Raw genomic sequence first — 24,906 nt, forward strand, 5'->3', positions numbered from 1 at the left:
TTTTTTGAGACAGAGTCTCGTTCTGTCACCCAGGTTGGAATGCAATGGCGCAATCTTGGCTCACTGTCTCCTGGGTCAAGTGATTCTCCTGCCTCAGCCTCCTGAGTAGCTGGGATTACAGACACCTGCCACTACACCCAGCTAATTTTTGTATTTTTTAGTAGAGACGGGGTTTCACCATGTTGATCAGGCTGGTCTTGAACTCCTGACATCAGGTGATCCACCCGCCTCAGCCTCCTAAAGTGCTGGGATTACAGGTGTGAGCCACTGCACCCAGGCTTCTTCTTTTTTTAAATTTTATTTTATTCTATAGAGAGAGGGTCTTACTATGTTGACCAGGCTGGTCTTGAACTCCTGGCCTAAAGCAGCCCTCCCATCTTGGCCTCCCAAAGTGCTAGGATTACAGGCGTGAGACGCCACACCCAGGCCTGGGTCATTTCTTCTGATTCTCAGGTACTACGTCTAAATCACCAGCTTCCTGTTTCTAACTCGCCACTAAACATCTCCACTCAAAGGTCCCTGAGGTCCCTCCAGCTCATAAAAGAAAAGTGAACTCGCCTCTCCCTTCTGTCCGGCCCCTCTCCTGGTGTACACACTCACATTCTCCTGGTTGCCCAAACATGAAAATCTTAATCACGATTCTTTCCTCTCTTTCCCCAGCATCTAATAAGATCTCGTGGATTTTATCTCTGTAATGTCTTCTGGTTCTCATTCCTTCACTAGTTATCTTTGGCCAGGACTATTTTAACGAGCCCCTAACTAGTCTCCTTGTTTTCTTATGCAATGCATCAAATTAATCCTCATAAAGCACACACGATGTCATTCTCTTCAGTTGGTTTCCCCTGAATACAAAATACAGTAGGATCTCCTTGGCTTGCTACTCGCGGTCTTCACCACTCTGACTCAGTTGTCTTTCTCTAGTTTTGATCTCTTCAGATTCCTCCTTTTTCACACCCCAGGCACGCTGATCCCCTTGCCATTCCCAGATGTGCTTGTATTTCTTGCCTCTAAAGCTTCATTTCTGTGTTTCCTCTCTTAGAAGTCTCTCTCCCAGCCCTGCCTGTTCAAAGTCTACCAACCCTTGTAGGGCCTCCTGAATTCACGTTAAGGACATGCGTTCCAGTGTTGTGCCACAGTAGCCAGTTTCTTAACCTCTCTGACCATCAGTTTTCTTCTCTGTAAAACAGGGTAGGATACCTTCCAGGTCTATGGAGATTTGTTTGTTTGTTTGTTTGTTTTGAAGAGATAGGGCCTTGCTCTGTTGCCCAGGCTGGTCGCAAACTCCTGGGCTTAAGCAATCCTCTTCTTCTGGCCTCCCAAAGTGCTGGGATTACAGGCATAAACCATGGTGCCTGGCCTGTGGGGAAGTTTTAATGAGATTATGCAGGTAAAGCACTTAGCACAGTGCCATGCACAGAGTAAAGGCTAAATACACCTTACCTCTTATTGTCAGCATGCCTCTTCCATAAAACTGTGCCCAGCCTCACTGTTGAAGTGAATTTCCTGCCTTCCTGGGCTCTCCTGTCTGTTACGGTGGGCACTTGGTTATTTAGGTATGTCTGTCCTCACACCTGATAATGACCCCCCCGAGGGGCAGGGATTGTCTTCTTTATTTCTGCATGCCTCATAGTGTCCCCAGCACAGTGCCTGGACTTGAATTGAATGTAGGCAAAATGTTGTACTGCTGTCAATTTATTTGGAAATGCTGTGAAGAGAAGAGCGCCTGATAATGAAATCAGAAGACAGCTTCGCATCCAAAAAATGGGGCTAATACTGATGCTACTCCCTGCTTACAAGGTTGGGGTAAGCTTATGTATGTGAGATAACTTTCTAAATAGGTTTTTTTTTTTTTTTTTGAGAGAGAGAGTTTTGCTCTGTCACTCAGGCTGGAGTGCAGTGGCGTGATTATAGCTCTGTGTAACCTCGAACTTCTAGGCTTGAGCTGTCCTCCTGCCTCAGCCTCCCAAAGTGCTGGGATTACAGGCGTGAGCCACTGCACCCAGCCTCTTCTTCTTTTTTCTAAATCTTAGCCTGTCTTCTCATGGTTGCCTACTTCCCCCTTGTGGTTAAAATTCCAATCATGTATTAATATCAGTCAATAGAAATAATCTAGCTGATAGCCAGAGGTTTATCTCAGCATTGTTTATGTTACTGAAAAATCAAATAAAACCAGGCCCCCACATAGGAGTTTGGCTAGATTATGGTACAGCTACACAGGGGAATATTATTGAGCCATTTGAATATAATGAAATAGATGTCTATGATATACTGCTAAGCAAAAATGTATAAACATATAAACTACACCTCATTTTTCTAATAATCTATACAAATGTGAAAGGATAATACACTAAATGTTAGTAGTGTTCAAGGGAAATTCAGTTGATCTGAGTTTTTAACAATGAGCATGTATTGCTATTAAAGAAATTTAACTCCTTTAGTTTTGGGAGAACCTATCAATAAAACTAGAAACCCATTAGTTAAACGTTATGCCAGGCCCATCTGAATTGACCGGCAGCATCGAGTGTCATTTATCTGCTCCTTGTGCCTGCTGTCTGCAGAGGGTCTTGTGTGGGGAGAAGGTGGAGTGTACAGAGAATAAAGGATCCCAGGCTGGAGTTCTAGGAGCATCTGAGAAGTAGGATGATGGGGGCTATGTATCCACTGCTCTTGGCCAGGCTGAGTTTCATCCTGAATTTGACTCTTTGTCCTAGCCCCAATCAGACTCGCAGCCTAGACAAAACCCTAGAACCATCACAGGCCTAACTGGGGACCTGAAGGGTAAAAACCGGCCTCTGCCGTCCATGGCTCACAGTTGAGACTGGGGAAAGGACAAGAGTGTGAAGAGCACAGATGTGGTAGCGGTTGAAGACTAGGGGCACTGTTGGAGCTCATAGAAAGCACGTCTTGGGTCAGGGGGTGGGGAATGCTCTTGCAGGAGTTGACAAGTAAGTTGGATATACATTCGTTCAATGTCTACTCACCTTTCTCAAAGATTTAACAACCAAGGGTCACCTTGTGGACATCCAGTGCATATAAAGACTATATATTTTAAGTTTTTAATTAATCACAACTTAAAATTTAAATTATAAAAAAGTACTTACAATCAGCGAAAGAGGTGATATTGTTTTCAAGCTTGAATCAGGATGTGTATATCTGGCTTAATGAAGGACAAATTACTTCCACTTCTAGTTGTTTTCTTTTCATTTTTTTTCCTGCTATTTTAGAAAGGCTGAGCTCAAAACTGTAGGTCATCAGACACTGTGGAGAACAGTATGATGGTTCCTCAAAAAATCAGAATGACCATATGATCCAGCAATCCCACTTCTAGGTATATACCCAAAATAATGAAAGGCAACGATCCAGGCATGGTGGCTCACGCCTGTAATCCTAGCACCTTAGGAGGCCGAGGTGGGCAAATTGCCTGAGCTCAGGAGTTTGAGACCAGCCTGGGCAACATGACGAATCCCATCTCTATTAAAAATACAAAAAATTAGCCAGGCGTGGTGGCACACACCTGTAATCCCAGCTACTGGGGAGGCTGAGGCACGAGAATCACTTGAACCCAGGAGGCGGAGGTTGCCGTGAGCTGAGAATCGCACCACTTTACTCCAGCCTGGGCAACAGAGTGAGACTCTGTGTCCAAAAAAAAAAAAAAAAAGCAAGGACTCAGATATTTGTACACCCATGTTCACAGCAACATTATTCCTAACAGCCAAGATGTGGGAACAACATGTTTATCAATGGATGAATGAATAAACAAAATATGGTATATACATACAATGGAATATCATTCAGCCTCAAAAAGGAACTAAATTTGGATACAAGCTACAACATGAATAAACCTTGAAAACATTATGCTAATGAAATAAGCCAGTCACAAAAGGACAAATATTGCATGATTCCACTTATATGAGGTACTGAGAATAGTCAAATTTATAGAGACAGAAAGTAGGATAGTTACCAGGGGTTGAGGGAGGGAGTAGTGGAGAGTTATTGGGGTGTAGGAAAATAAATCTGTATTAATCAGGGTTCTCCAGAGAAACAGAATTAATAGGATATATAAAAAAATTTCCTATAATGAATTGGTTCATGTGATTTGGAAGCTGAGAATTCCCGGGAGAGCAATCTGAGTCTGAAGAACTAGGAGAGTCAATGATATCAATTCCAGTCATAGTCTGAGTCCGAAGGCAGGAGAAGACAAATGTTCCAGCTAGAAGAGTGTCAGACAGAGAGAAGGATGAGGGCCACCCACACTGGGGAGGGCAGGCTGCCTTACTTAGTCCACTGATTCAAATTCAAATATTAGTCTCGTCCAGAAACATCCTCACAGATGCACCTGGAAATCATGTTTAACCAAATATTTGGGCATGCTGTGACCCAGTCAAGTTGACACATAAAACACAAACCTCCTCAGTTTCTGTCTTAAAGCTAGCCAAATGCTGATGCCAAGGTCTACAATGCATGCAAAAACACAAGGAAAAGCAAACGCTAGAGTTAGTGGCACAACACATTCATGTTTTCAGTCTTCATCCCTTGGAGCCTGACCTGTTGGAGTTGGCTCTTTGCCTGGATTAAGGCTGCAGCTTGTACTAGCTGTGCTTCTGGGCAGTGGTTATACCCTGGAGCATTGCATCCAGGCTTCGAAGATGAGGCAGTGTCCTGGCCTTGAGGTTTAGACTGAATCCATTTCCTGTCCCTCTTCTGAGCCTTCAGAATCCCCCAGAGTGGAAGAAGGACTGCAGTGGGTAACATCAAGCGCATTTCTTGCTTGTGTCTTGCCTCCTTGCTGTGCCTTGTTCTGTAAGCAGACCCTGTGGGAGTAGGGAGCACAGGGGATCAGGTGAGCAGATGGCCAGCTGACCATTTGGTGTCAAATTCTCCCTCTTCATACACCACAACCTGACACAGCTTTTCTGCCTAGGATATCTGTTAACAACCTCCTCCAGTCCAAGAGGCTTTGAGCCTTAGGGGTGGCAAAGTGTCCTCACCATACCCTAGCCCTGAGACCCTATGACTTTAAAGCCTATTAACTGTCTCCATTCCTACATCATCAGTAGAGGCTCAGGGCCCAGCTATTTCTGTGGACAAGTATTCACAATCCTAAAATTCTGACTGATATTATCTTCAGCCTCGGACTTCATTCTTTTCTACCTATTTGAACCACATACGGACCCTATTGGGACATCAGTATAAGCAATAAATATCTCTCATTTTCAGACAGTTATCCTGAACCTCTCTCAATGTGCCAATCTCTCCTACTAATCCCCCCCAAAAGACACCCAAGCCCCTGGGTGTTGGATCTAAAAATCGCCACCACAGGATGTCTCTCTTCCTTGTTCCCAAGACTTCTAAGTGCATCCCCATATCCGAGGACTTCATTACCAATTTTTTCACCCACTACATTGTCCCACAGGAGTCCAGGGCCCTATCTGGATTCTAGAAGAGGCTATTTCCTTGTTGATCTAGGAAGGTTTTTTGCTTTCTCTTCAATCTAGTGCTCCACTTCTCTCTCCTTCTCATTCGAGCCTAATACGCATCAACAGATACTGTTTGGTCTGGAAGATTATCTGGTCTTACACGTAAATCTGGAAGGAAGGAATACTGGCATTTGAGGCCTCAGCTCTCTCTCCATCCCTCCACAGCTAGCCTAATGGCAGAGTCCCTTGGATACCAGTGAGGCAGGAGAATAGGAAACCTAAGGCCATTTCATGCTGACTTTGTAGAACTAAATTGAAAGGAAAACTCTAACTTTCCATGCCTAAGTAACAAAATGACCAGAGGCTACTCCCTTTGCAAACTCCCACGTTTTCTGCATGGCAGATGGTTAATTGTAAGTACCTCTGGGCCAGGTGCAGTGGCTCACGCCTGTAATCCCAGCAGTTTGGGAGGCTGAGGCGGGTGGATCACGAGGTCAAGAGATCAAGACCATCCTGGCCAACATGGTGAAACCCTGTCTCTACTAAAAATACAAAAAAATAGCCGGGCGTGGTGGCGGGCACCTGTAGTCCCAGCTACTGGGGAGGCTGAGGCAGGAGAATAGCGTGAACCTGGGAGGCGGAGCTTGCAGTGAGCTGAGATCGGGCCACTGCACGCCAGCCTGGGCAACAGGGAAAGACTCCAAAGAAAGAAAAAGAAAACGAAAGAATGTATCTCTGATTGGTTGCTTTTGGCAACCAGACGTTTGCGTAAGAGTGTAACTTTGTAACTTCACTTCAGCCTCTGACTGGTTGCCGTCTACAAACAATCAGACTGATTGGAGGCCATCACTTTATTTACATGGCGTGAACACCAAGTGGCCAATGGGAAACCTCCAGCAGGTATTTGGACCCAAGAAGATCCTGTATCCCGGCCCTTGAGTGGCTGCTTGGGCCTGCTCCCACTGTGGAGTGTACTCAATAAATCTCTGCTTTTGTTACTTTTCTTTCCTTGCTTTGTTTGTGCATTTTGTCCAATTCTTTGTTCAAAATGCCAAGAACCTGGACACCCTCCACTGGTAACATATTTTGGTGAACCAGCCAGGAGAAGGTAGGCCCAAAGTTTGGGATTCATTTTTCTCCTTTCCCCTTTTACATACAGGGAAATCTCTCTCTTTTCCTTTCCAACTCGGGGCCCTTGGTGAGCAGCGTGTAAACATGGAGGTAACTGCAGGTTTCTGGCCGTGGCTGGTGAATACTAAGGGGTTTTCACGTGAAGAAGCCTAACCGCCATCACCTGGTTTGCCTAAGGGACCTGGGTCTTTTTCATTTTTTTTCCCTTTTCTTCTTTATTAGTCTTTTAGCAGGTGTTTCCTAGTAGCTCCTTGGAAATTGAGGGAAATTGGCTGGGGTCAATCCTCAATATTGCCTGAAGACCATGGAGTGAGTGGGGATAATTGCCCTGCCCAGAAGGGGGAAGGACTCTTTTTAAAATCTTTTCTGGGTGTGGTCCCTGATCCCTATGTGTGGCTTAGCTCAGAGCAAACTCGCCTGTTTCAGGCAACTTAAACCTTTTCTTATGCGTAATTCTTCCCTTTCCCTACTCAACTGGCTAAGGGCAAAAGAAACACATCCAGCCTCCAGTTACTAAGTTCATGGAATGGGAAATATGGGAAAGTGTGTCCTTATCAAATTATAAGGATGCTAAAAGTCAAGGCCTTCATCCAGGGACAAAATGAAAGCTCATAGTAGGCCATTCCCTTTAGAGGGAAAACATGCAAGCAGGACCGGTGCCCACCTAAGGTCAGAGACGTCTGACACTCTTAAGATTGGACCCCACTAGGGGAAGCCCCAGACGGGAATCCTCCAGACCTCAACCTCTCCAAAGAGGATGTCCTTGGCAGAGGTTCTGTGGTCTAGTACTAAACCCTCCTTAGAATTTTATCTCACAGTTGCAATGCTATTTGGCCCCAATATTGTTTGGAATGTGGAGTTTACTGTTGAATGGAAAACTGGAATGGCATTGCCATTGCATATATCCAGGCTTTGGTGCTGCTATTCTAAGCAGAGGGCCTGGTGAAAGAGTGATGCTCTCCTTTGGTACTGTTTGGTCTCAGTGTTCTTTGGAGTCTGGGGAGGTTTCATCATTAAAAATCAAACTGCTAGGGCCGGGCGCAATGGCTCACACCTGTAATCCCAGCACTTTGGGAGGCCGAGGCAGGTGGATCACTAGGTCAGGAAATCAAGACCATCCTGGCCAACGTGGTGAAACCCATCTCTACCAAATCCCATCTCTACTAAAAATACAAAAAATTAGCCAGGCGTGGTGGCGTGTGCCTATAGTCCCAGCTACTCAGGAGGCTGAGTCAGGAGAATCGCTTAAACCCGGGAGGCGGAGATTGCAGTGAACTGAGATCACGCCACTGCACTCCAGCGTGGGCAACAGAGCAAGATTGTCTCAAAAACAAAAACAAAAAAAATCAAACTGCCATCTGGGCGCGGTGGCTCATGCCTGTAATCCCTGCACTTTGGGAGGCCGAGGCGGGTGGATCACGAGGTCAGGGGTTCAAGACATGAACAAGGCCAACAAGGTGAAACCCCATCTCTACTAAAAATACAAAAATTAGCTGGACATGGTGGCAGGTGCCTGTAATCCCAGCTACTTAGGAGGCTGAGGCAGAATTGCTTGAACCAGGACCTGGGAAGTAGAGGTTTCAGTGAGCTGAGATTGCACCACTGCACTCCAGCCTGGGCTACAGAGCAAGACTCCATCTCAAAGAAAAAAAAAAAAAGAAAAAGAAAAAAAATCAAACTGTCATGGAAATTGCTTTAACCAAAATTTTGGTTCACAGCCTTCATTGGATTACCTACTGGGGCAAACAAAGTAAAACCGGTAAGCTTGTGTTGCTATCTCATGGCTAGGGTTTCAAGCTATTAGATCTTCATTTGTGTGTGTGTATACATGTCTAGATGTGTTTATTTGTATGTACACTTATATGTTATATTTGCCAAATTGGCTTATAAGTAAAAGAGTGCTCATAAATTAATAAGTCTAAGCAATTTTTAAGTTCAAGTGACTTAAGTATAACTTTACTAAAGCTGGCTTTAAAATTATTGGTAGAATAAAAATAGAAATGCCTTCAGAATTGTCAGCATACATTTTGTCTGGATTTTATGTTTGTTTTTGCTAAATATTTTGAGATGTCAATGTTTGGCATGGAAGGTTATAAAACTACAAACCCAGCAAAAACAAAATGATCTCGGTTTGTGTGCCTTTTTTTTGACAAATAAGAGCAATCGAATGTTAGCTACATCTTCTCAGTTACTGGCAAAATACTTATGTATTTCATTCTGAGACTCTTAGGTTTAGGTGAGCACCTGATATTCACTGGCTATTAGAAACATGGTTAGCAAGGAAATAACTAACTTTAAGTGATAGTGTCTAATAGTTTACAGAAGTAATCTAGATAAACTGTTAAAAATGAAAGAATTGAGTACAGTAAATGGGATAAATGTTTTAGGTAAACTTTTTGTGTAAATTAAAAGCTTAAAATTAATTTTGATGCTCATTGAATATTTGGGTCATTTCCAATTAAGGAAGGGTTGTGATATGGGGAAATATGTTTCTAAAAATTATGGAATTGTTCTTATCTATAAATGCCCATATGTGATAGTTCAGGATTTCTTTTTAGGGTTTCACTAAAATTTTAGGTTACTAAGGATAATACTTCTAGTTAACACAGAGTTCTGTATACAAAATGTGCCAAAAAGATTGTGTTATTACTGAGAAAAAGAATAATTTTGTCTAATTAAGAAGTTATCTAAAAGTTAGTTCAAATTACACATTTGAAAAAATTATTTGTGAAACAGTGTAGTAAGGAACCGGTGATTAGGGGAGAAAGATGTGGAAAAAGTTTAGATAATAAAATATTCTTTAAAACATGATAAAGAATTGGAGAAATTGGGCTAGTTAACATTTTCATAGTTAAAGCTCTTAGTCTTGATTAAAGTAAAATAATAAGTATTGTAAAGAAATGCATTGGCAGTTTGGCAATTCTTTTTTTTATATAGTTAAGCTTGAAGCTGGATTTAGTGTGGAGCCAAATTTCCCAAACATGCTTGCACTGCTTCACACTATGTTTACTGTTTTGCATGGATAGTGCTGGCACTGGAGTGCTTATTGGTCAGGTGCCTAAAGTGAACTTCTTGATTGCACAGGATGTATGATGATATCGGTGAACTTAAGGATACTGAATTGTGTATCAGGAATAAAATATTTATTATGTGGCTCTTTTGGGGCCCTGGGCAACACTTTAGCCTCCAGGGTAAATTAAGAAAAATTAGGGTTGCTTTCCTGTTTATTTCTTTTTGCTTCTAGAAGGCTTTTATTTGGTCTTGTGGATAGTTATTTTGTTTCCTGTGCATTTCTAGCAAGTCATCATTTGTTCAATTTATCTGGAATTCCTAGGCTACTTTGTCAGACCCACAGGAATTAATGGAACACATCAGCTTTTTAACCTTAAACTAACTTTTCGGAGTTTAGGCTTCTTGATATTTTAAGTATGTTAAGTATACTTTTGTAAACAGAATTTAAGTCAGATTTCTCTCTGTGCCTAATTTCTCCAAAATTTGTAAACTATTTGTAAATGCTTCTTTCTTTTCTCAGTCTCTCGTCCCGCCTGATGAGAAATACCCACAGGTGTGGAGGGGCTTCCTTAATGCATGGTACTGTGTTTGTTTGCATATAGTTGAGCAGGGTCACTAGGGCTGCTCAGGGAGAGAGAACCCAGAAACCTGGCCTACTGGCAAAAGGGTAAGAATCTCCTACCAGTCAGACTCTGGCCTCTTTCTCTCTGTGCAAACTGGTTAAATGAGACGTGAAAGTCACTGTTTATCTCCTCTGTAAAGTTTTCACAAATGTCTTCAAAATATAAACATGTGGTCTAAATTATGTTCAAATATTAGGTTTGCTAAATGCCTAAAGGTCATAAACTGCTTCTTTGGCTTTTGAAAATTGTTTGACTTGCCTGCTTTACAGCTAGGTAAGGCCTGGGGGCACGTGGAGTTGGCCACACCCCTAGCTATGCTGGAATAGTAAGACCTTATCAGCACCTAGCACATAATTAACATACCAGGTTTTACATTAAAAGTAAGATTGCTAAGAGTCATCATTATAACATGTAATTGATACTACTACAAATATTTTTACACGCAAGGTGTGTTAGGAAAAATGTCTGTGGGTGTGTGTTTTACTAAAAGGTTATATAAGAAGCCATGGAAATGTAAATTTTTGCCTAGGGTTAAAAGATTGTTTTGAATTTAATAGGATAAAGCTGAAGGTTCAAACAAGTGGTGGAAGGAGTGTGGAAATTAATCTTGCAGAAGTGGTTCTCTGTGCGAGAAACATCGGCCTGACCACCTGACTTTCTGATCACATTCTGCTGGGAAAAAGTCCAAGGAACATCACTATCACACTCTGCTGGAAAAAGGACCAAGTCATCTCATCATGGGAACATCTTATCAATAGCCTGTTGGGCAGCAAGCCATACTGCCCAGACCCCTCCCTTCCATACCTGTAAGTACCCCAGCCTGTAAGTGGCAGTGGGCTCGGGCATTAACCTGGTCCCCCACCTCTGCAGGTCTTGGGCTAGACATAAAACCTGCATTTGCCGTAGAGCATCCAGCTCTCTTTCTTTAACCCTCACCTTCCCTTCAAAACCTAACAACTTCCATTGTACCCTCTCAAACTCCTGATTATGAAAAAAACTCCACTATATTTTGGCGCAGAAACCCAGGACGTAGATTGGGTTCTGAACGGGTAAGTCTTCTCTTGCAACCTGGAAAGCAAAAAGCAGCAAAAATTAGACTGAAGCCTGCTTCCAGATCCTGAGTGGACTCCCTGTTTGCAGCCGTTTTTCTCTTATTCTCTCTTCTTCGGCCCTGGGCTGACCTCCAGATCCTGATCAAACTCTTCATCCTCTTTTTTCTTTCTCCCCCTTTCTGGGCAGCTCCGGCAAGGATCACCCCCATTGCAGAACATCACGTCCAACACCAGTCTCCAATTAGTGGGTAAGTCTCCCTTTTCCTCCCCTCTGGATTCCTCTCATGCTTCTGCTGCTTCACCAGAAAAATCCCAGTGCTGGGTGAGAGGTCTCCCTGGTCATCAGGGTTTAAGGGATCTAGGGCTGTGCAAGATGTGCCTTGTTAACAAATTGTTTACAGGCAGTATGCTTGGTAAAAGTCATTGCCGTTCTCCAGTCTCGATAAACCAGGGGCACAATGCACTGCGGAGAGCCGCAGGGACCTCTGCCCTGGAAAGCCAGGTATTATCCAAGGTTTCTCCCCATTGAGACAGCCTGAGATATGGCCTTGTGGGATGGGAAAGACCTGACCGTCCCCCAGCCCGACACCCGTGAAGGGTCTGTGCTGAGGAGGATTAGTAAAAGAGGAAGGCCTCTTGCAGTTGAGATAAAGGAAGGCCACTGTCTCCTGCCTGCCCCTGGGAACTGAATGTCTCGGTATAAAACCCGATTGTACATTTGTTCAATTCTGAGATAGGAGAAAAGCTGCCCTGTGGCAGGAGGTGAGACATGTTGGCAGCAATGCTGCTCTGTTACTCTTTACTCCACTGAGATGTTTGGGTGGAGAAAAGCATAAATCTGGCCTACGTGCACATCCAGGCATAGTACCTTCCCTTAAACTTATTTGTGACACAGATTCCTTTGCTCACATGTTTTCTTGCTGACCTTCTCCCCACTATCACCTTGCTCTCCTGACACATTCCTCTTGTTGAGATAGTGAAAATAGTAATTAATAAATACTGAGGGAACTCAGAGACTGGGCAGGTGCACGTCCTCCGTATGCTGAGCACCAGTCCCCTGGGCCCACTTTTCTTTCTCTATATTTTGTCTCTGTGTCTTATTTCTTTTCTCAGTCTCTCGTCCCGCCTGATGAGAAATACACAAAGGTGTGGAGGGGCTGGACCCCTTCACTGTATGTACATTCTAACCAAGGCCTTGCTCTTGGACTACTCTGCCAAACATATGGCAATGCCCCACAAGCCACTGCATACCTCTCAAAACAAGTGGACTGTCATCCAAGGCTGGCCACCCTGCCCAAAAATCTTGGGTGCAGCCACATTGCTGGCCTCAGAGGCACAGAAACTCACTCTCTACCAACACATTACTACTGCATCTTCCTATAACCTACAGGATCCCATGAGCCATTGATCTCTTCTATCCCTCCCACCATCCTGCTTACAGGATGCCTTATTCATAGATACATGCCTTATTCATAGGTAACCCTCTAATCACCTTCTAGAAATGTAAAGCTCTCAACCCAGCCACCTCTTCCCTGTAAACACCTCTGACTCTAAGCTCTCCCACTCCTGCCTGGACCTCTTAAACTCCCTCTTCTCCCCCTTCCAACACATTTCAAAGCCTCTTTGCAGGGAATACCCACATGATTCATTAACGGAAGATCTTTTTAGCTCTTTTAGGGAGCCATGTCCAGCAGCTGGCTATGCCATCATTGCTAAAAATAAACTCCTAGAATCCAGCACTCTCCCACTCCATACTACCTCTCAACAGGTGGAGCTAGTTGTCTTAACCAGGGCCTTCACCCTAATAAAGGGAAAGAGGGTTAACATTTATACCGATTCCGAATATACATACCACATCCTACACTCTCATGCCTTAATCTGGCAGGAAAGGGGTTTTCTAACTACAAAAGGAACCCCCATAGTAAACGGCAAACTCATACACAAACTGCTGGAGGCAGCTAAACTACCATTAAAGGCCACCTTTATCCATTGTAAGGGACATCAAAAGGCTACAGATGCCATAACCAAGGAAAACTTCTCAGCAAACTCGGCAGCCCAGCAGGCAGCCCTTAAAACCTCATCATTATTGCCCATCTTCCCCAGCATACACCCTGTATATACCCAGGAGGAACAAACCTCACTCACCCGGGTTGGTGCTATTTGGGGAGGAGGATGGTTCTACCTCAATAATAAAATTGTCTTGCCCAAGTCCCAGGAACTTTCTGTACTTTCATACATGCACAATGATTTCCATGCCGGTTACTGCCCCCTACTCTAGCTCTTAAAAGCTTATATATAGTTTCCCACCATGGCTGCCAATCTCGTAGGTATTACTAAGGCATATTCCATTAGCATTCAAACAACTTCTTCTCAGGGAGCTATCAAACCACCTCCTTTCCCCACACACCAGGCCCAAGGACACCTGCCAGGGCAGGACTGGCAGATCAACTTCACCCTCATGCTCCCCGTAAAATGGGCCTGGTACCTTCTGACAATTGTAGATACATTCTCTGGATGGATAGAAGATTTTCCTACCACCACTGAAAAGGCACACACTATCACTTCTATTCTCCTCACCCATATTGTCCCCTGGTTTGGAGTCCCCTCCTCCATCCAGTTAGACAGTGGGCCAACATTTGTTTCACAGGTTAACCAACAGCTGGTGGAGGCTCTAAACATTAAATGTGCCTTTCATGTTCCCTACTGCCCCCAATCTTCGGGTAAAATTAAATGGGTCAATGCCTTTTTAAAACAACTAACCAAACTTCCTAGAGGTTAAAATGGCCTGAACTTCACTTCTTCCAATGGCACTCATGAATTTACAAGCCATTGCTCACAAGCCCCTAAGCCTAAGCCCATTTGAATTCATGTACCAATGCCCCTTTATCCTCCACAATCTCCCTGTATCTGCCCCCAGCCCACCCCTCCGCCACTTTGATACAGGATACTTGGCTGGCATTATACCTCATTCAACATCTAGTAAGACAGTACACAAACGCTTACTTGCCCCAGCCTAAAAGTCCATCCTCCAAACACTCCTCCCTGCCCCTACAACCAGGGAACTGGGTCTAAATCACCAATTCCTTCTCCCCTCTCCAACCTAAGTGGATGGGTCCTCACCAGGTAATCCTGACTACTCCTGTGGCAACAAAACTAACATCCTTTCCACACTAAATCCACCATTCCAAACTAAAAACAGCACTAGACTTACATCCAGAAGTTTTCTCACCCCCAAAATATTATTCCTCCCTCATAGGACCAACCTCACTATGCTTAACAAGAATTCCAGAAGTTGCCAGTCCAGAAGGCCCTGGTCCATTACACTCTCTGCCTCCAATTTCAAATCTGTTATCTCACACCTTGTTGCAGATCTTTCCTGATATTCCCTCCCCACATCCCTGGATAGTCCACTCCAATTCCTCACATTAACCCAGGAGCTGTGGCTGCAGGGCACCTTCCAAAATTTCCCTCGTACTCAAATCTTTTTCCCCTTTTGTCTTTGCTGTGGGATGCTCTAAATCCCACAACCTCTGGCAGTTGGGCTTCCTTTGTCAACCTCCCACATTACCTCTTAAATCAGTCACACTCCCCTCTTTCTTCCAATTGTTAAATTTGTTTGTCCACACAAATCCAGCAGTTCACAGCCCTTCCTGCTAACCTGACCACAGAAACTTGATCCAAAGTAAACCTGCATCTCACCTACTCAACCAGTCCCTTCCCAAAACCTGTTTATAATCTTGCTTGGCTAAACACCTTTCCCTGCAATCCATTAAATCCACCTGCACCATCGTACGCAGGGCTGGCACCCTCCTTTGCCTCATAGCCTGTAAACTAAACATGTTACAAACCAAATTCCGTAAAACATCCCTTCCCAACCCCTCCCTTCTCTGCCGGCACTGCTCTCCATGTATCCGACTTAAGGGAACTCCCTAAAAAAAATGCACAGACAGCTCCCTCAACTGCAACCTTTATTCTTCTTCCCTATCAGGACCACAATGGCTGTTAACAAAAACCCATTTCTCTCTCTAAAACCAAACAGCCTTCACCACCAACATCTCTATCAGGCCCTAACAGGGACTATCCTTGTTAACATTTATTCAACCTAGAAAAACAAAAAAGTTGGGACAAAAGTTTGTTCAGGATTTAACCCCCCCTTCTCATGGCTCACTACCTTCTCTTACAACTTTGCCTGTCAACCCCCGGTCTTTTCTTTCTGTGTGGAACAAACTCTCTTCTTTGCCTACTGGCAAGTTGGTCAGGAACATGTACCCTAGTGTTTCAATCTCCAAACATTAACATTTTGCCTAACAATCAAACCATTCAGGTTCCTTTAGTAATCCCTATTTCCTCCTCCTCCACACACAGCAAGTGGGCTATACACTTCATTCCCCTGTTAGCAGAACTAAGCATCTCAGCTACACTTGGCATGGGGATATCCGGTTACCCCTTTCTTAGGGCCCCTAATCTTCCTCCTAATACTCACAATTGGCCCATGTATACTTACCTTCATATCCCGCTTTATCTCCCAAAGGCAGAACTACCTTGTCTAGGCAGCCACCCAGAAACACATTGATACCATCCTTCTCCTCTACCAAGTCCGGTATCAGCATCTCCAGGAAAACAACTCTGAAGTTGGACACCCACTGCTTCAAAACCCAAGCCCTGATTACAGTGCCCCTATTCAGCAGGAAGCAGCTAGATAATCAACAACGCCCCTCTTCCTTTTAGACTAAAGTAGAAGGCAAGAATGTTAATCCAAACTGTAGCACTTTGTAAGCCCCCTCATCATTTCGCAGGCATTAGTCAAAGTGAAACATTCCATGGGGGTTCGGGCCATGAGAAACATTTTGCTCAACCACCTGAATTTCTTACCATATTCTGCTGGGAAAAAGTCCAAGGAACATCACTATCACATTCTGCCAGGACAAAGACCAAACCATCTCATTATGGGAACATCTAATCAACATCCTGCCAGGCAGCAAGCCATACTGCCCAGACCCCTCCCACCCACACCTATAAGTAGCCCAGCCTGTAAGCGGCAGTGGGCTCTGGCATTAAGCTGGTCCGCAACCTCCACAGGTCTTGTGCTAGACATAAAACTTGTGTTTGCTGTAGAGCTGCCAACTCTCTCTCACTGTCTTTCTTTAACCCTTGCCTTCCTGGCAAAACCTAACAACTTCCATTATACTCTCTCAAACTCCTGATTATGGAAAAAAAAAAGACAAAAAACTCCACTACATATTTTTACCTCTTTGAAAAATTTTTCCATGTCATTGCCTTAACCAAAATCTGGCCCAGCACTTCTCTGAATCTAGAATTTCCTCAGAAATCCATATTAGTCAAAGGATCACAAAATTAATTTTATGCCTTGCAAGAGATTCCTAAATTCATCTAAAGCAGATGAAATAAATTCTGCTTCAGCAATTCTCTTTCTTATCCAGAATGAGAAATGCTTAAAATGTCCAGAAGCTAAAATGAGTTATTTAGTTTCAGCAGAGTTAGTGTTTACTTATGAACTTAAGTTACTTGGTTGCCCAGGCAAGCTGTCGCTAGCCTGGGATTATAAGAACTTGATTTCAAAAATACCAGCATTCACACTTCTGTGTTAAACTTCATATTTTATATTTTAACTCCAAAGGCAGAAGAATGAAAGTCTTAATAATGAAGACATTTCAAGAGAAGGGATAAATAAAGGAAGCAGCTTTCTTGACCTACCATTCCCCATGCCATTCACCTTTGTGTTAGTGCAAACTGCACCATTTTGTAAGTCCCCTGCTATTTTGCAGACCTTGGTCAAAGTGAAACATTCCACAGGGGTTTGGGCCATGAGAAACATCCTACCTGGCCACCTGACCACAAGGAAGACAAAGGCCCAGTAAAAAAACGTTCTTATTATACCCTACCAGGCAAAGGACCAACTAAAGAAACCTCCCTATCCTATCTTACTAGGCAAAGGCCCAAGGAACACCATGATGACATCCCACCAGAAAAAGGGCCAAACCGCCTAACCATGGCACATCTTATTGATATCCTGCCGGGCAGCAAGCCATACAATCCAGATTTCTCCCAGCCATACCTGTAAGTACCGCTGCTTGTAAGTGGTGGTGGGCACTGGCATTAAGCGGGTCGCCCACTTCCACAGGTGTCTGCAATATACCTGTGTTTGCTATTAAGTCACTCTCTTTCTCTATCTGTTTTCCTTTAACCCTTGCCTTCCCTCCAAAACCTAACACTTTGATGCTCTAGTTTCAGCATCTCTAAACCCTGATCCAGTAAATGCTTCTGAATCCCATGATCAAATAATTTTCCTTTTGTCCCATAGATTCTGGTATGTTAGGGTTTCAGATTCCTTGTATGTTTTCATTAAGTAACTGAAGAAGATATTCCCATTCTCTGTCTTTGAGAATAGTGTATACATGGTTACACTACATGGTTAAAAACTTCTAATTAGTAAATGAGAATTTTCTGTTTAGGCGTTGAATTATGTGAGCTCTCTAGTGTTACTCAAATCCAAAATTCTGTGATTTTGTGTTTCCATGGTGCTGTAATTTTAAGAGTCAAATCCACTGGTGGCTTAGTTGTTAAGGCAGTTACAGACAGCCTCACTTTTTTCTTAGGGGTCTCCTGTGTCTGGGATTTCATATATGGCTGGCTGGTATTCCCAAGGTAAGTGACACCTCCTTTTTAAGAAAAGTATACACAGCCTACTTATGGGTTTATGTGACCTATCTTGTAAAGAGAAGATGACCACAAACACATCCTTGTGTTCCATAATGCTGGTAAGTTCCAGTGAGAAGAAAGAACATGAAAAAGTGCCCTGGGTAAATTTTAAAAAATAAAGTGAGATAGTCCATTGGCTTCTAGACTTAGTTGCCTTTGTGGAGAAAGCAGTAAGTATGGAGTGGTTTGTATGGGCTTACAAGGGATCCATGTTAGAACACAAGATGGTGACTCTTTCTGGGAGCAAAGGCTGTGTGGTGGTATAACTCCTCAGAAGAGGAGAGCACCCAGCAGAATTCTGCCTTCCTGAAGACAGCTTCATCATTTGCCAGCACCAGAGGGAAAATTGGCCATCTGGGAGAGAGATGGCGGTCTGGGTTTTTCATCAGAGTTTGCCTGATCCAAGAGATTTTACTGTTCTATGAGGTGAACACAGGGTAAGACCCTGGGTTTCAAATTGTTTCTAAAGTCTCCCTAAACCCAGACTTATGCACCCACTCTGCCACGTGCTTTCTGCACCCTTCACAGGTGGATTCTACCTGCTAAACTAACAGAAGCACCATAGAAAATCTTTCTCTCTCATGTGTCTCATCCAGGCACATCACCCCCCCTTTTGAACTTCCCTCCTTCTTCAGAATGTTACTCAGACGCCATTGTCATTCTTTACACCATCACTTTCTCCATGTGTATCATGCTTAAGTCTTCATACACTTAAGTCTTTTCAACCCTGCCAATTATTTTTCCACCATACCCTGTGTATAAGGAGGTGTCATGATGCTTCTCAAGTAATTTCAGTGGAAGAACAAAGGAAGAGGACCAGTCACCTCCAACCTTGTCTCCTTGGCTCCAGGTCTTTTCCCACTCAACAGGGATTTCTCAGGAACTTCTATGGGTTGATTCCATTTGTGGAGAATACCATTTGTTGATTCTCCTACATGTAAATGGATAGTCAAGATTTCATATACAGTTGATTTTATTATTCACGGTACTTATGTTATATAAATCCACCACAAACACTGTATTAGTAAATACTGAATAATTGCTCCAAGAGGAATACAGGATTAGGTTCATGTAAGCCTCTGGTCACAACATTTTCATCAACTAGAATGCTGGCACTTTTATTGCTAGTCTCTAGCGATTCACCAATTATAGTTTAAGTGTTCCTAAAATATACTGACTTCAATGGTGGACTTCCACTGTCAGTGAGCCTGTGATTCTCAGCATCTACCTGTCTCTCTAGTTTCTGGGGCAGTGGTTTGTCCTGTGACCTTGATTCTTTGAAGGATCTAAGAATTGTTAATTTCTAGTTTTTTAGACTTTTTTCTTGTTGTGATGACAGGATTGACAACTTCCAAGCTCTTTACATGTCAGACTAGAAACCAGAAGTCTGCTCAGTTTTTCTTCATTCTTTTTTCTTTCTGTTCTAAGACTGTATAATATCTAATGATCGAGCCCCAAGCTTACTGATTCTTCTGCCAGCTCAAATCTACTTTTGAGTACCTAAAGTGAATCTTCAGTTCAGGTATTCTACTTTTCAACTCCAGAATTTTTATTTGAGTCTTTAAACGCTTTTTATTCTACTAACATTCTCCATTTGATGAGTCATTGTTACCATACATTCCTTTCATTCTTTGAACATGGTTTTCTTTAGTTTTTTTTGAACATATTTATAATAGCTTCTTTGGCATCTTTGCCTTACAGGTCCAACATCTAGACCTCCTCAAAAGCAGTTTTTATTGCTGCTGTTTTTCCTATACAAGGGTTATACTATTTTGTTCTTTTGCATCTCTAATAGTTTTTGAAATAATACATTGTAGCAACTCTGGATTCTGACACATCCCCTTTAGGGATTATTGATGTGGCTCTGTTTTGTTAGTTTGTTTAGTGGCTTGCTTGCACCAGCTTTGTAAACTCTATTTCCCCCCCACCGCCCCCCACCCCACAGTGTGTAGCCTTTACCCCAAGCCTGGCTTCCTAGAAGTCACCATTGGGTCAAAATATCTTAACATTTAGCCAGTGTTTGGTCAGGGGTTGTGCTTATGCTCCTTGAGCTAGTAAGACTTCCACTCTTTGCTAATGTATCAGCGTGTGGCTTGGGAAATTCTTTCAATTCCACTCAAGTTCAGCTAGTACCTGTTATGGTTGGTCCTGAATGTGTGAAACATAGACATATGCACAGCCTTCCAGATAGAGATGATTATAGTCTTAGCATGTTTTAGCTCTTCCTCTTGTTCACTCTGTTAAACTGGGTGACTTGCTGTTTCATTTGTTGCTACTTGTTTTATGAAACTATTAGAGTTCTCTTAAGTGCTTGCCACTAAGATCTCTATTTTCAACAATGCCTTAATTCATGCATCCCTTCATGTTATGATTAAATACAGTCAGCCCCCCAGCTGAGCTGAGGAGCTTCTGGCCCTCCCATCTTGCTTCTTTCCCTGGATATAACATCTACACTCTTGCACAGAAGTGGAGGACAAAGGGGAAAGCCTGATTTTCCTGAAGTGACACCTCTGCCCTACCAGTGGAATCCGGGGAAGCTTCTTAGCAGGGATACTCCTTCCTACAAGTGAGATCTTGGTAGGAAGATGAAGGCCTGAGGTCTTTTTAATGTACTCCTGCCAGTCTGGAGCCTCTATCCTATTAGTGGGAGCTGGGAGAATGATCTTTTTTTTTTGGCTTGCCTTTCCTGGCATGAAACATCTACTCTGTAGAGAAAAGCTGAGGAGGAGGGCAATTGAGGTCCCAATATTCTTAGCCTCTCTTACCTTGGCAAGAGCCTCTGCTCTACAAGTGGGAGCTAGGTTGGGTATGGGAGCCCCAGTCTTCTTGGCTGTAGCTGCCTAAAATTGAGCTTCTCCATCATGGAGCTAGGGTAGGTGAATAACAGACTACTGTAAGGTTATCAAGCTTGAATGAGAAGGTTTCAGTTTCTTAATATAATCTTTCTTCTGAGTCACTTTATTTCACTAGCAAATGTTTATTAGGTCTTTGATACACTCAAAACCATTTAAATTATTCTCCTAACACTTGAAGTCTAGAAATCAAATTTTTTAAACTCCATGAGGTCTCAAATTTCAGGACTCTATTTTCTTTCATTTTTGCTTATAATCCACTAATTTTCTCTGAGTTTATCTTTTTCTTACGATAGCTTCCAAATACAGCCAATAAAACAGCAAATATTACTAACATTCTGTTTTCTAATTATCTTCTGGAGCTGTCAACAAAGTAAGCATGTGTAGAGGAGACAATCAAACCAAATGTTTTGTTTTGTTTTTTTGAGACAGGGTCTTGCTCTGTCACCCAGGCTGGAGTACAGCGACAAAATCACAGCTCACTGTAGCCTCGACCTCCTGGACTCAAGAAATCCTCCTGCCTCAGACTCTCGAGTAACTGGGACTATAGGTGTACACGACCACATCTGGCTAATTTTTGTATTTTTTATAGAGACAGGGTTTCATCACATTGCCTAGGCTGGTCTTGAACTCCTGGGCTAAAGCAATTCACCTAACTTGACCTCCCAAAGTGCTGAAATTACAGGTGTGAGCCACCACGCCTGGCCCAAACCAAATGTTTGGCTAGTACAAAACATAGATAAACATCTTTCCACTTCTGACATCAGTTTTCTCACTGCTCAACTACTAGGCCTATGCCATATTTTAGGTTTTTATTACATTAGCAGGACACTTCCAGGACCAATTTATTTGTACTAGAAAATGATTGCTATTTGCTGTTAATAATCAATCCCTAAATCTCAGTGGCTCAATACAATGAAGATACACCTTTTTTTCACCCACAAAGTTAATAAGGTGTTTTGTGAATGGCTTTCCATGTAACTACCCTCCAAGCAATGGGTCTCATCAGTAGATGAGATAAAGATAAGGAGTTTGGAGTGTCAGAAAATGGTATTGCTTCTGAAACAGCAATTATAGAATAGATGTAGAGGGGCAATGCAGGGCAGTGGTTCCAGGCCCACACCTGAGTCTGAAAGATTGACATGGTTGTGAGAATGAAACAGAATGATACACATGACTCCCTACAGTTCTCTCCAATATAATCCTAATTAGAGTTGTTTCCTTGTCTGTCTTCATAACTAGAATGGGAATTATATCCTTAAATAATATAAAATAGCTAACATCTTATGAGCACCATACATACATGATATTGTATAATCCTTGCAATGATCCAACAAACTAGATGCTATTGAGGCTCAGAGCAGATTCAGAATCTACATCTGTCTAAATCCAGAATGAGAGCTCTTAACACCTCTTGTACGTGTCTTCCTTGTAATCTTAACTCCTTGTCAATATTTGCTTTAGAAAAATGAGGCCCCACTTTTAATTTATAAATAAGGAACAAGTTGATTTTTAATGGCATGGATACTCACATGGAAATTTACAGAATACCTACCCCTACTATTAAATGGAATTTTAAAAATGAACAATTCTCTCTGCAAAAAGTCTTTATAATATTTGTGAATTGTAAAATCCTTATGAAAATATCTCTCTTACTAATCTGTCACAAGATGAATTAGAAAATGCCAGACAGAGATGCCGTGCAGTATAGCAAGCACTCTATCATATTATCGGCTTATGTAGTACTTATACTTTGTATACTCAAGCTTACAAAGTACTCTAGGGAAAAAGAGCAGTAGTGTTTGTATTTGTTTCCTAGGGCTGCCTTACAAAATATTAGACTGGGTGGCTTAAATGACAGAAATTTATTTTCTCACAATTCTGGAGGCAGGAAGTCCGAGATTAATGTGCAGAAGGGTTGGTTTCCTTGGGGGCCTCTCTTCTTGGCTAGCAGATGGCAGCCCTCTTGCTGCCTCTTCACACGGTCATTTCTCTGTGTATGCCTGCCCCGATGTCTCCTCGTGTGTCCTACTCTCTAGGTCTTATAAGAACACCAGTCAGATTAGATTAGGACACATCCTAATGGTTTTATTTTAATTAGTCTTTAGAGGCAGTATGTCCAAATACAATCATATTCTGAGGTATTGGTGATTAAGGCTTCAACATATGAATTTGGTGGGAAGGTACAATTTAGTCCATAACAGTATGTAAAAAGGGTAATTGTACCCACCAAGAATTCCTTTTTAAATTGCAGTGAGTCTTGTAAGAGGCCATGACTATTTTCTTTTGCTACTGAGACTTATATGATATCTAGTTTATATTTATATATTTTATGTAATTAGCACCTTTATATACTTCTCATTAAGAAGGAACAGAAGTCATATATACCAGAAAGCAACAGAAAAAATTTATTTTACACTTCAGAACTTTTACTGAACACTGTATTTTTGGTTATAATTTGTATTTTCTTTAGGGGAAAAATGGTAATATTTAATGTAGAAAATCTTAGTAAATGGCATTCTATATATAGTAATTATTTTATATTTACAAATTTTTAGATTCACATATGCAATTCCAACACATGTAACTTATTTTATATGATGCATAACAAAATGTAGTGCAGCCAGGACTTACAGCAATAAGTAGTGGCACATATAGTAACATTCATATCTTGTGGATTGTCCACATATAGTTTTCTAAGTTTGTTCTGACTAGTTTACTTATTAATATCTTAAAAGCCTTTGTGGTCCACAGTGAACATTTATTCTCTAATAAAAATGTATTTTCTGTAATATCCTCTAGAAATATTTAGGAATCACATCTGGAATATGTTTTCTATAGAAACATAACTGCACGCTTTTATAAATATATTAAACAGGCTTATCCTCAGTAAGATTTCTTTTTTTTTTTTTTGAGACGGAGTCTCACTCTGTCACCCAGGCTGGAGTGCAGTGGCGCAATCTCGGCTCACTGCAAGCTCCGCCTCCCGGGTTCACACCATTCTCCTGCCTCAACCTCTCCGAGTAGCTGGGACTACAGGCGCCCGCCACCATGCCTGGCTAGTTTTTTTGTGTTTTTAGTAGAGACGGGGTTTCACCATGGTCTCGATCTCCTGACCTCGTGATCTGCCCGCCTCGGCCTCCCAAAGTGCTGGGATTACAAGCGTGAGCCACCGTGCCCGGCATAAGATTTCTTAATACATAATAAGGTTTGCTTTTGACTGAAGGCTTTCTGTCACTACAAGTTCTAGTTGAAGATATTCCCATATTTATTTCTTATTCAGGGATGTTTTTCTTTATTAGTCCTCTTATGTCGACAGAGGGCTGAGCTATGTCTGAAGGCTTTTACACATTGACTGCATTTACATGATTTTTTTTTTTTTTCCCTGCGTGAGTTCTGTAATGTATGAGGTCAGGCTTTTGAGAAAATGCTTTTTAACACTCATTACATATATAAGGTTTCTCTCTAGTGTAAATTTTCTGATGTCTAATAAGGCATGACACTTCACTGAAAGCTCTCTCACAATTAGTTCACACAGAAGATTTCTCTCCTGTGTGTATTCTCTGATGTACAAAGAGGTGTGACTTCAGGCTGAAGGCTCTCCCATATTCATCACACACGTAGGGCTTTTCTCCAGTATGAGTTCTCCTATAAATACTGAGGTGTAAGTTTTGGAAAAAGGCTTTCCCACATTCACCACACTCATAGGGTTTCTCCCTGGTGTGAATTCTCTAACGTTCAACACATGTGACTTATGGGAGAAAGCTTTTCTACATTCAACACACTCATAGGTTTTCTCTTGAGTATGGATTCTCAGGTGTATAATCAGATTTGATTCCCTGCTGAAGGTTTTCCCACACTTAATACATATTAAGGGCTTTTCTGTCTTGTGATTCTCTTTTGCATAATGAGGTCTGACTTCTGGAAGGAGGCTTTTTCACATTCACTATGCTCTTTTTTTGCATATCTTCTATTGCCACTAATTGAATCCAAATAGTTCAAATTCCTACCATATCAGCCACAGTTTGGGAATTTTTGAAATAAAGTTTGGGCTCAGATGAAACATATTTTTAAGAGCATTACAGTTGTCACCCCTTTC

At 42.3% G+C, this 24,906-nt stretch overlaps 1 protein-coding gene across 2 annotated transcripts in view; it reads left to right on the forward strand.

Moving 5' to 3' along the window:
• LOC129486149 (zinc finger protein 300-like) overlaps positions 1-24,906 on the forward strand; it is an 82,822-nt gene that overhangs the window by 15,078 nt on the left and 42,838 nt on the right. Inside the window, exons 2-5 of one of the 2 annotated variants that reach the window (XM_063642693.1) lie at positions 10,741-10,989; positions 11,423-11,483; positions 17,185-17,313; positions 17,853-17,901. In XM_063642693.1, the coding sequence (XP_063498763.1) occupies positions 17,246-17,313; positions 17,853-17,901 (117 nt within the window). In that variant the 5' untranslated portion in view covers positions 10,741-10,989; positions 11,423-11,483; positions 17,185-17,245. The remainder of the gene's footprint in view (positions 1-10,740; positions 10,990-11,422; positions 11,484-17,184; positions 17,314-17,852; positions 17,902-24,906) is intronic. The other variant, XR_010121682.1, reaches the window with a different exon arrangement.

This window comes from Symphalangus syndactylus, chromosome 7 (assembly GCF_028878055.3).
Source record: "Symphalangus syndactylus isolate Jambi chromosome 7, NHGRI_mSymSyn1-v2.1_pri, whole genome shotgun sequence".
Classification (NCBI taxonomy): Eukaryota; Metazoa; Chordata; class Mammalia; order Primates; family Hylobatidae; genus Symphalangus; species Symphalangus syndactylus.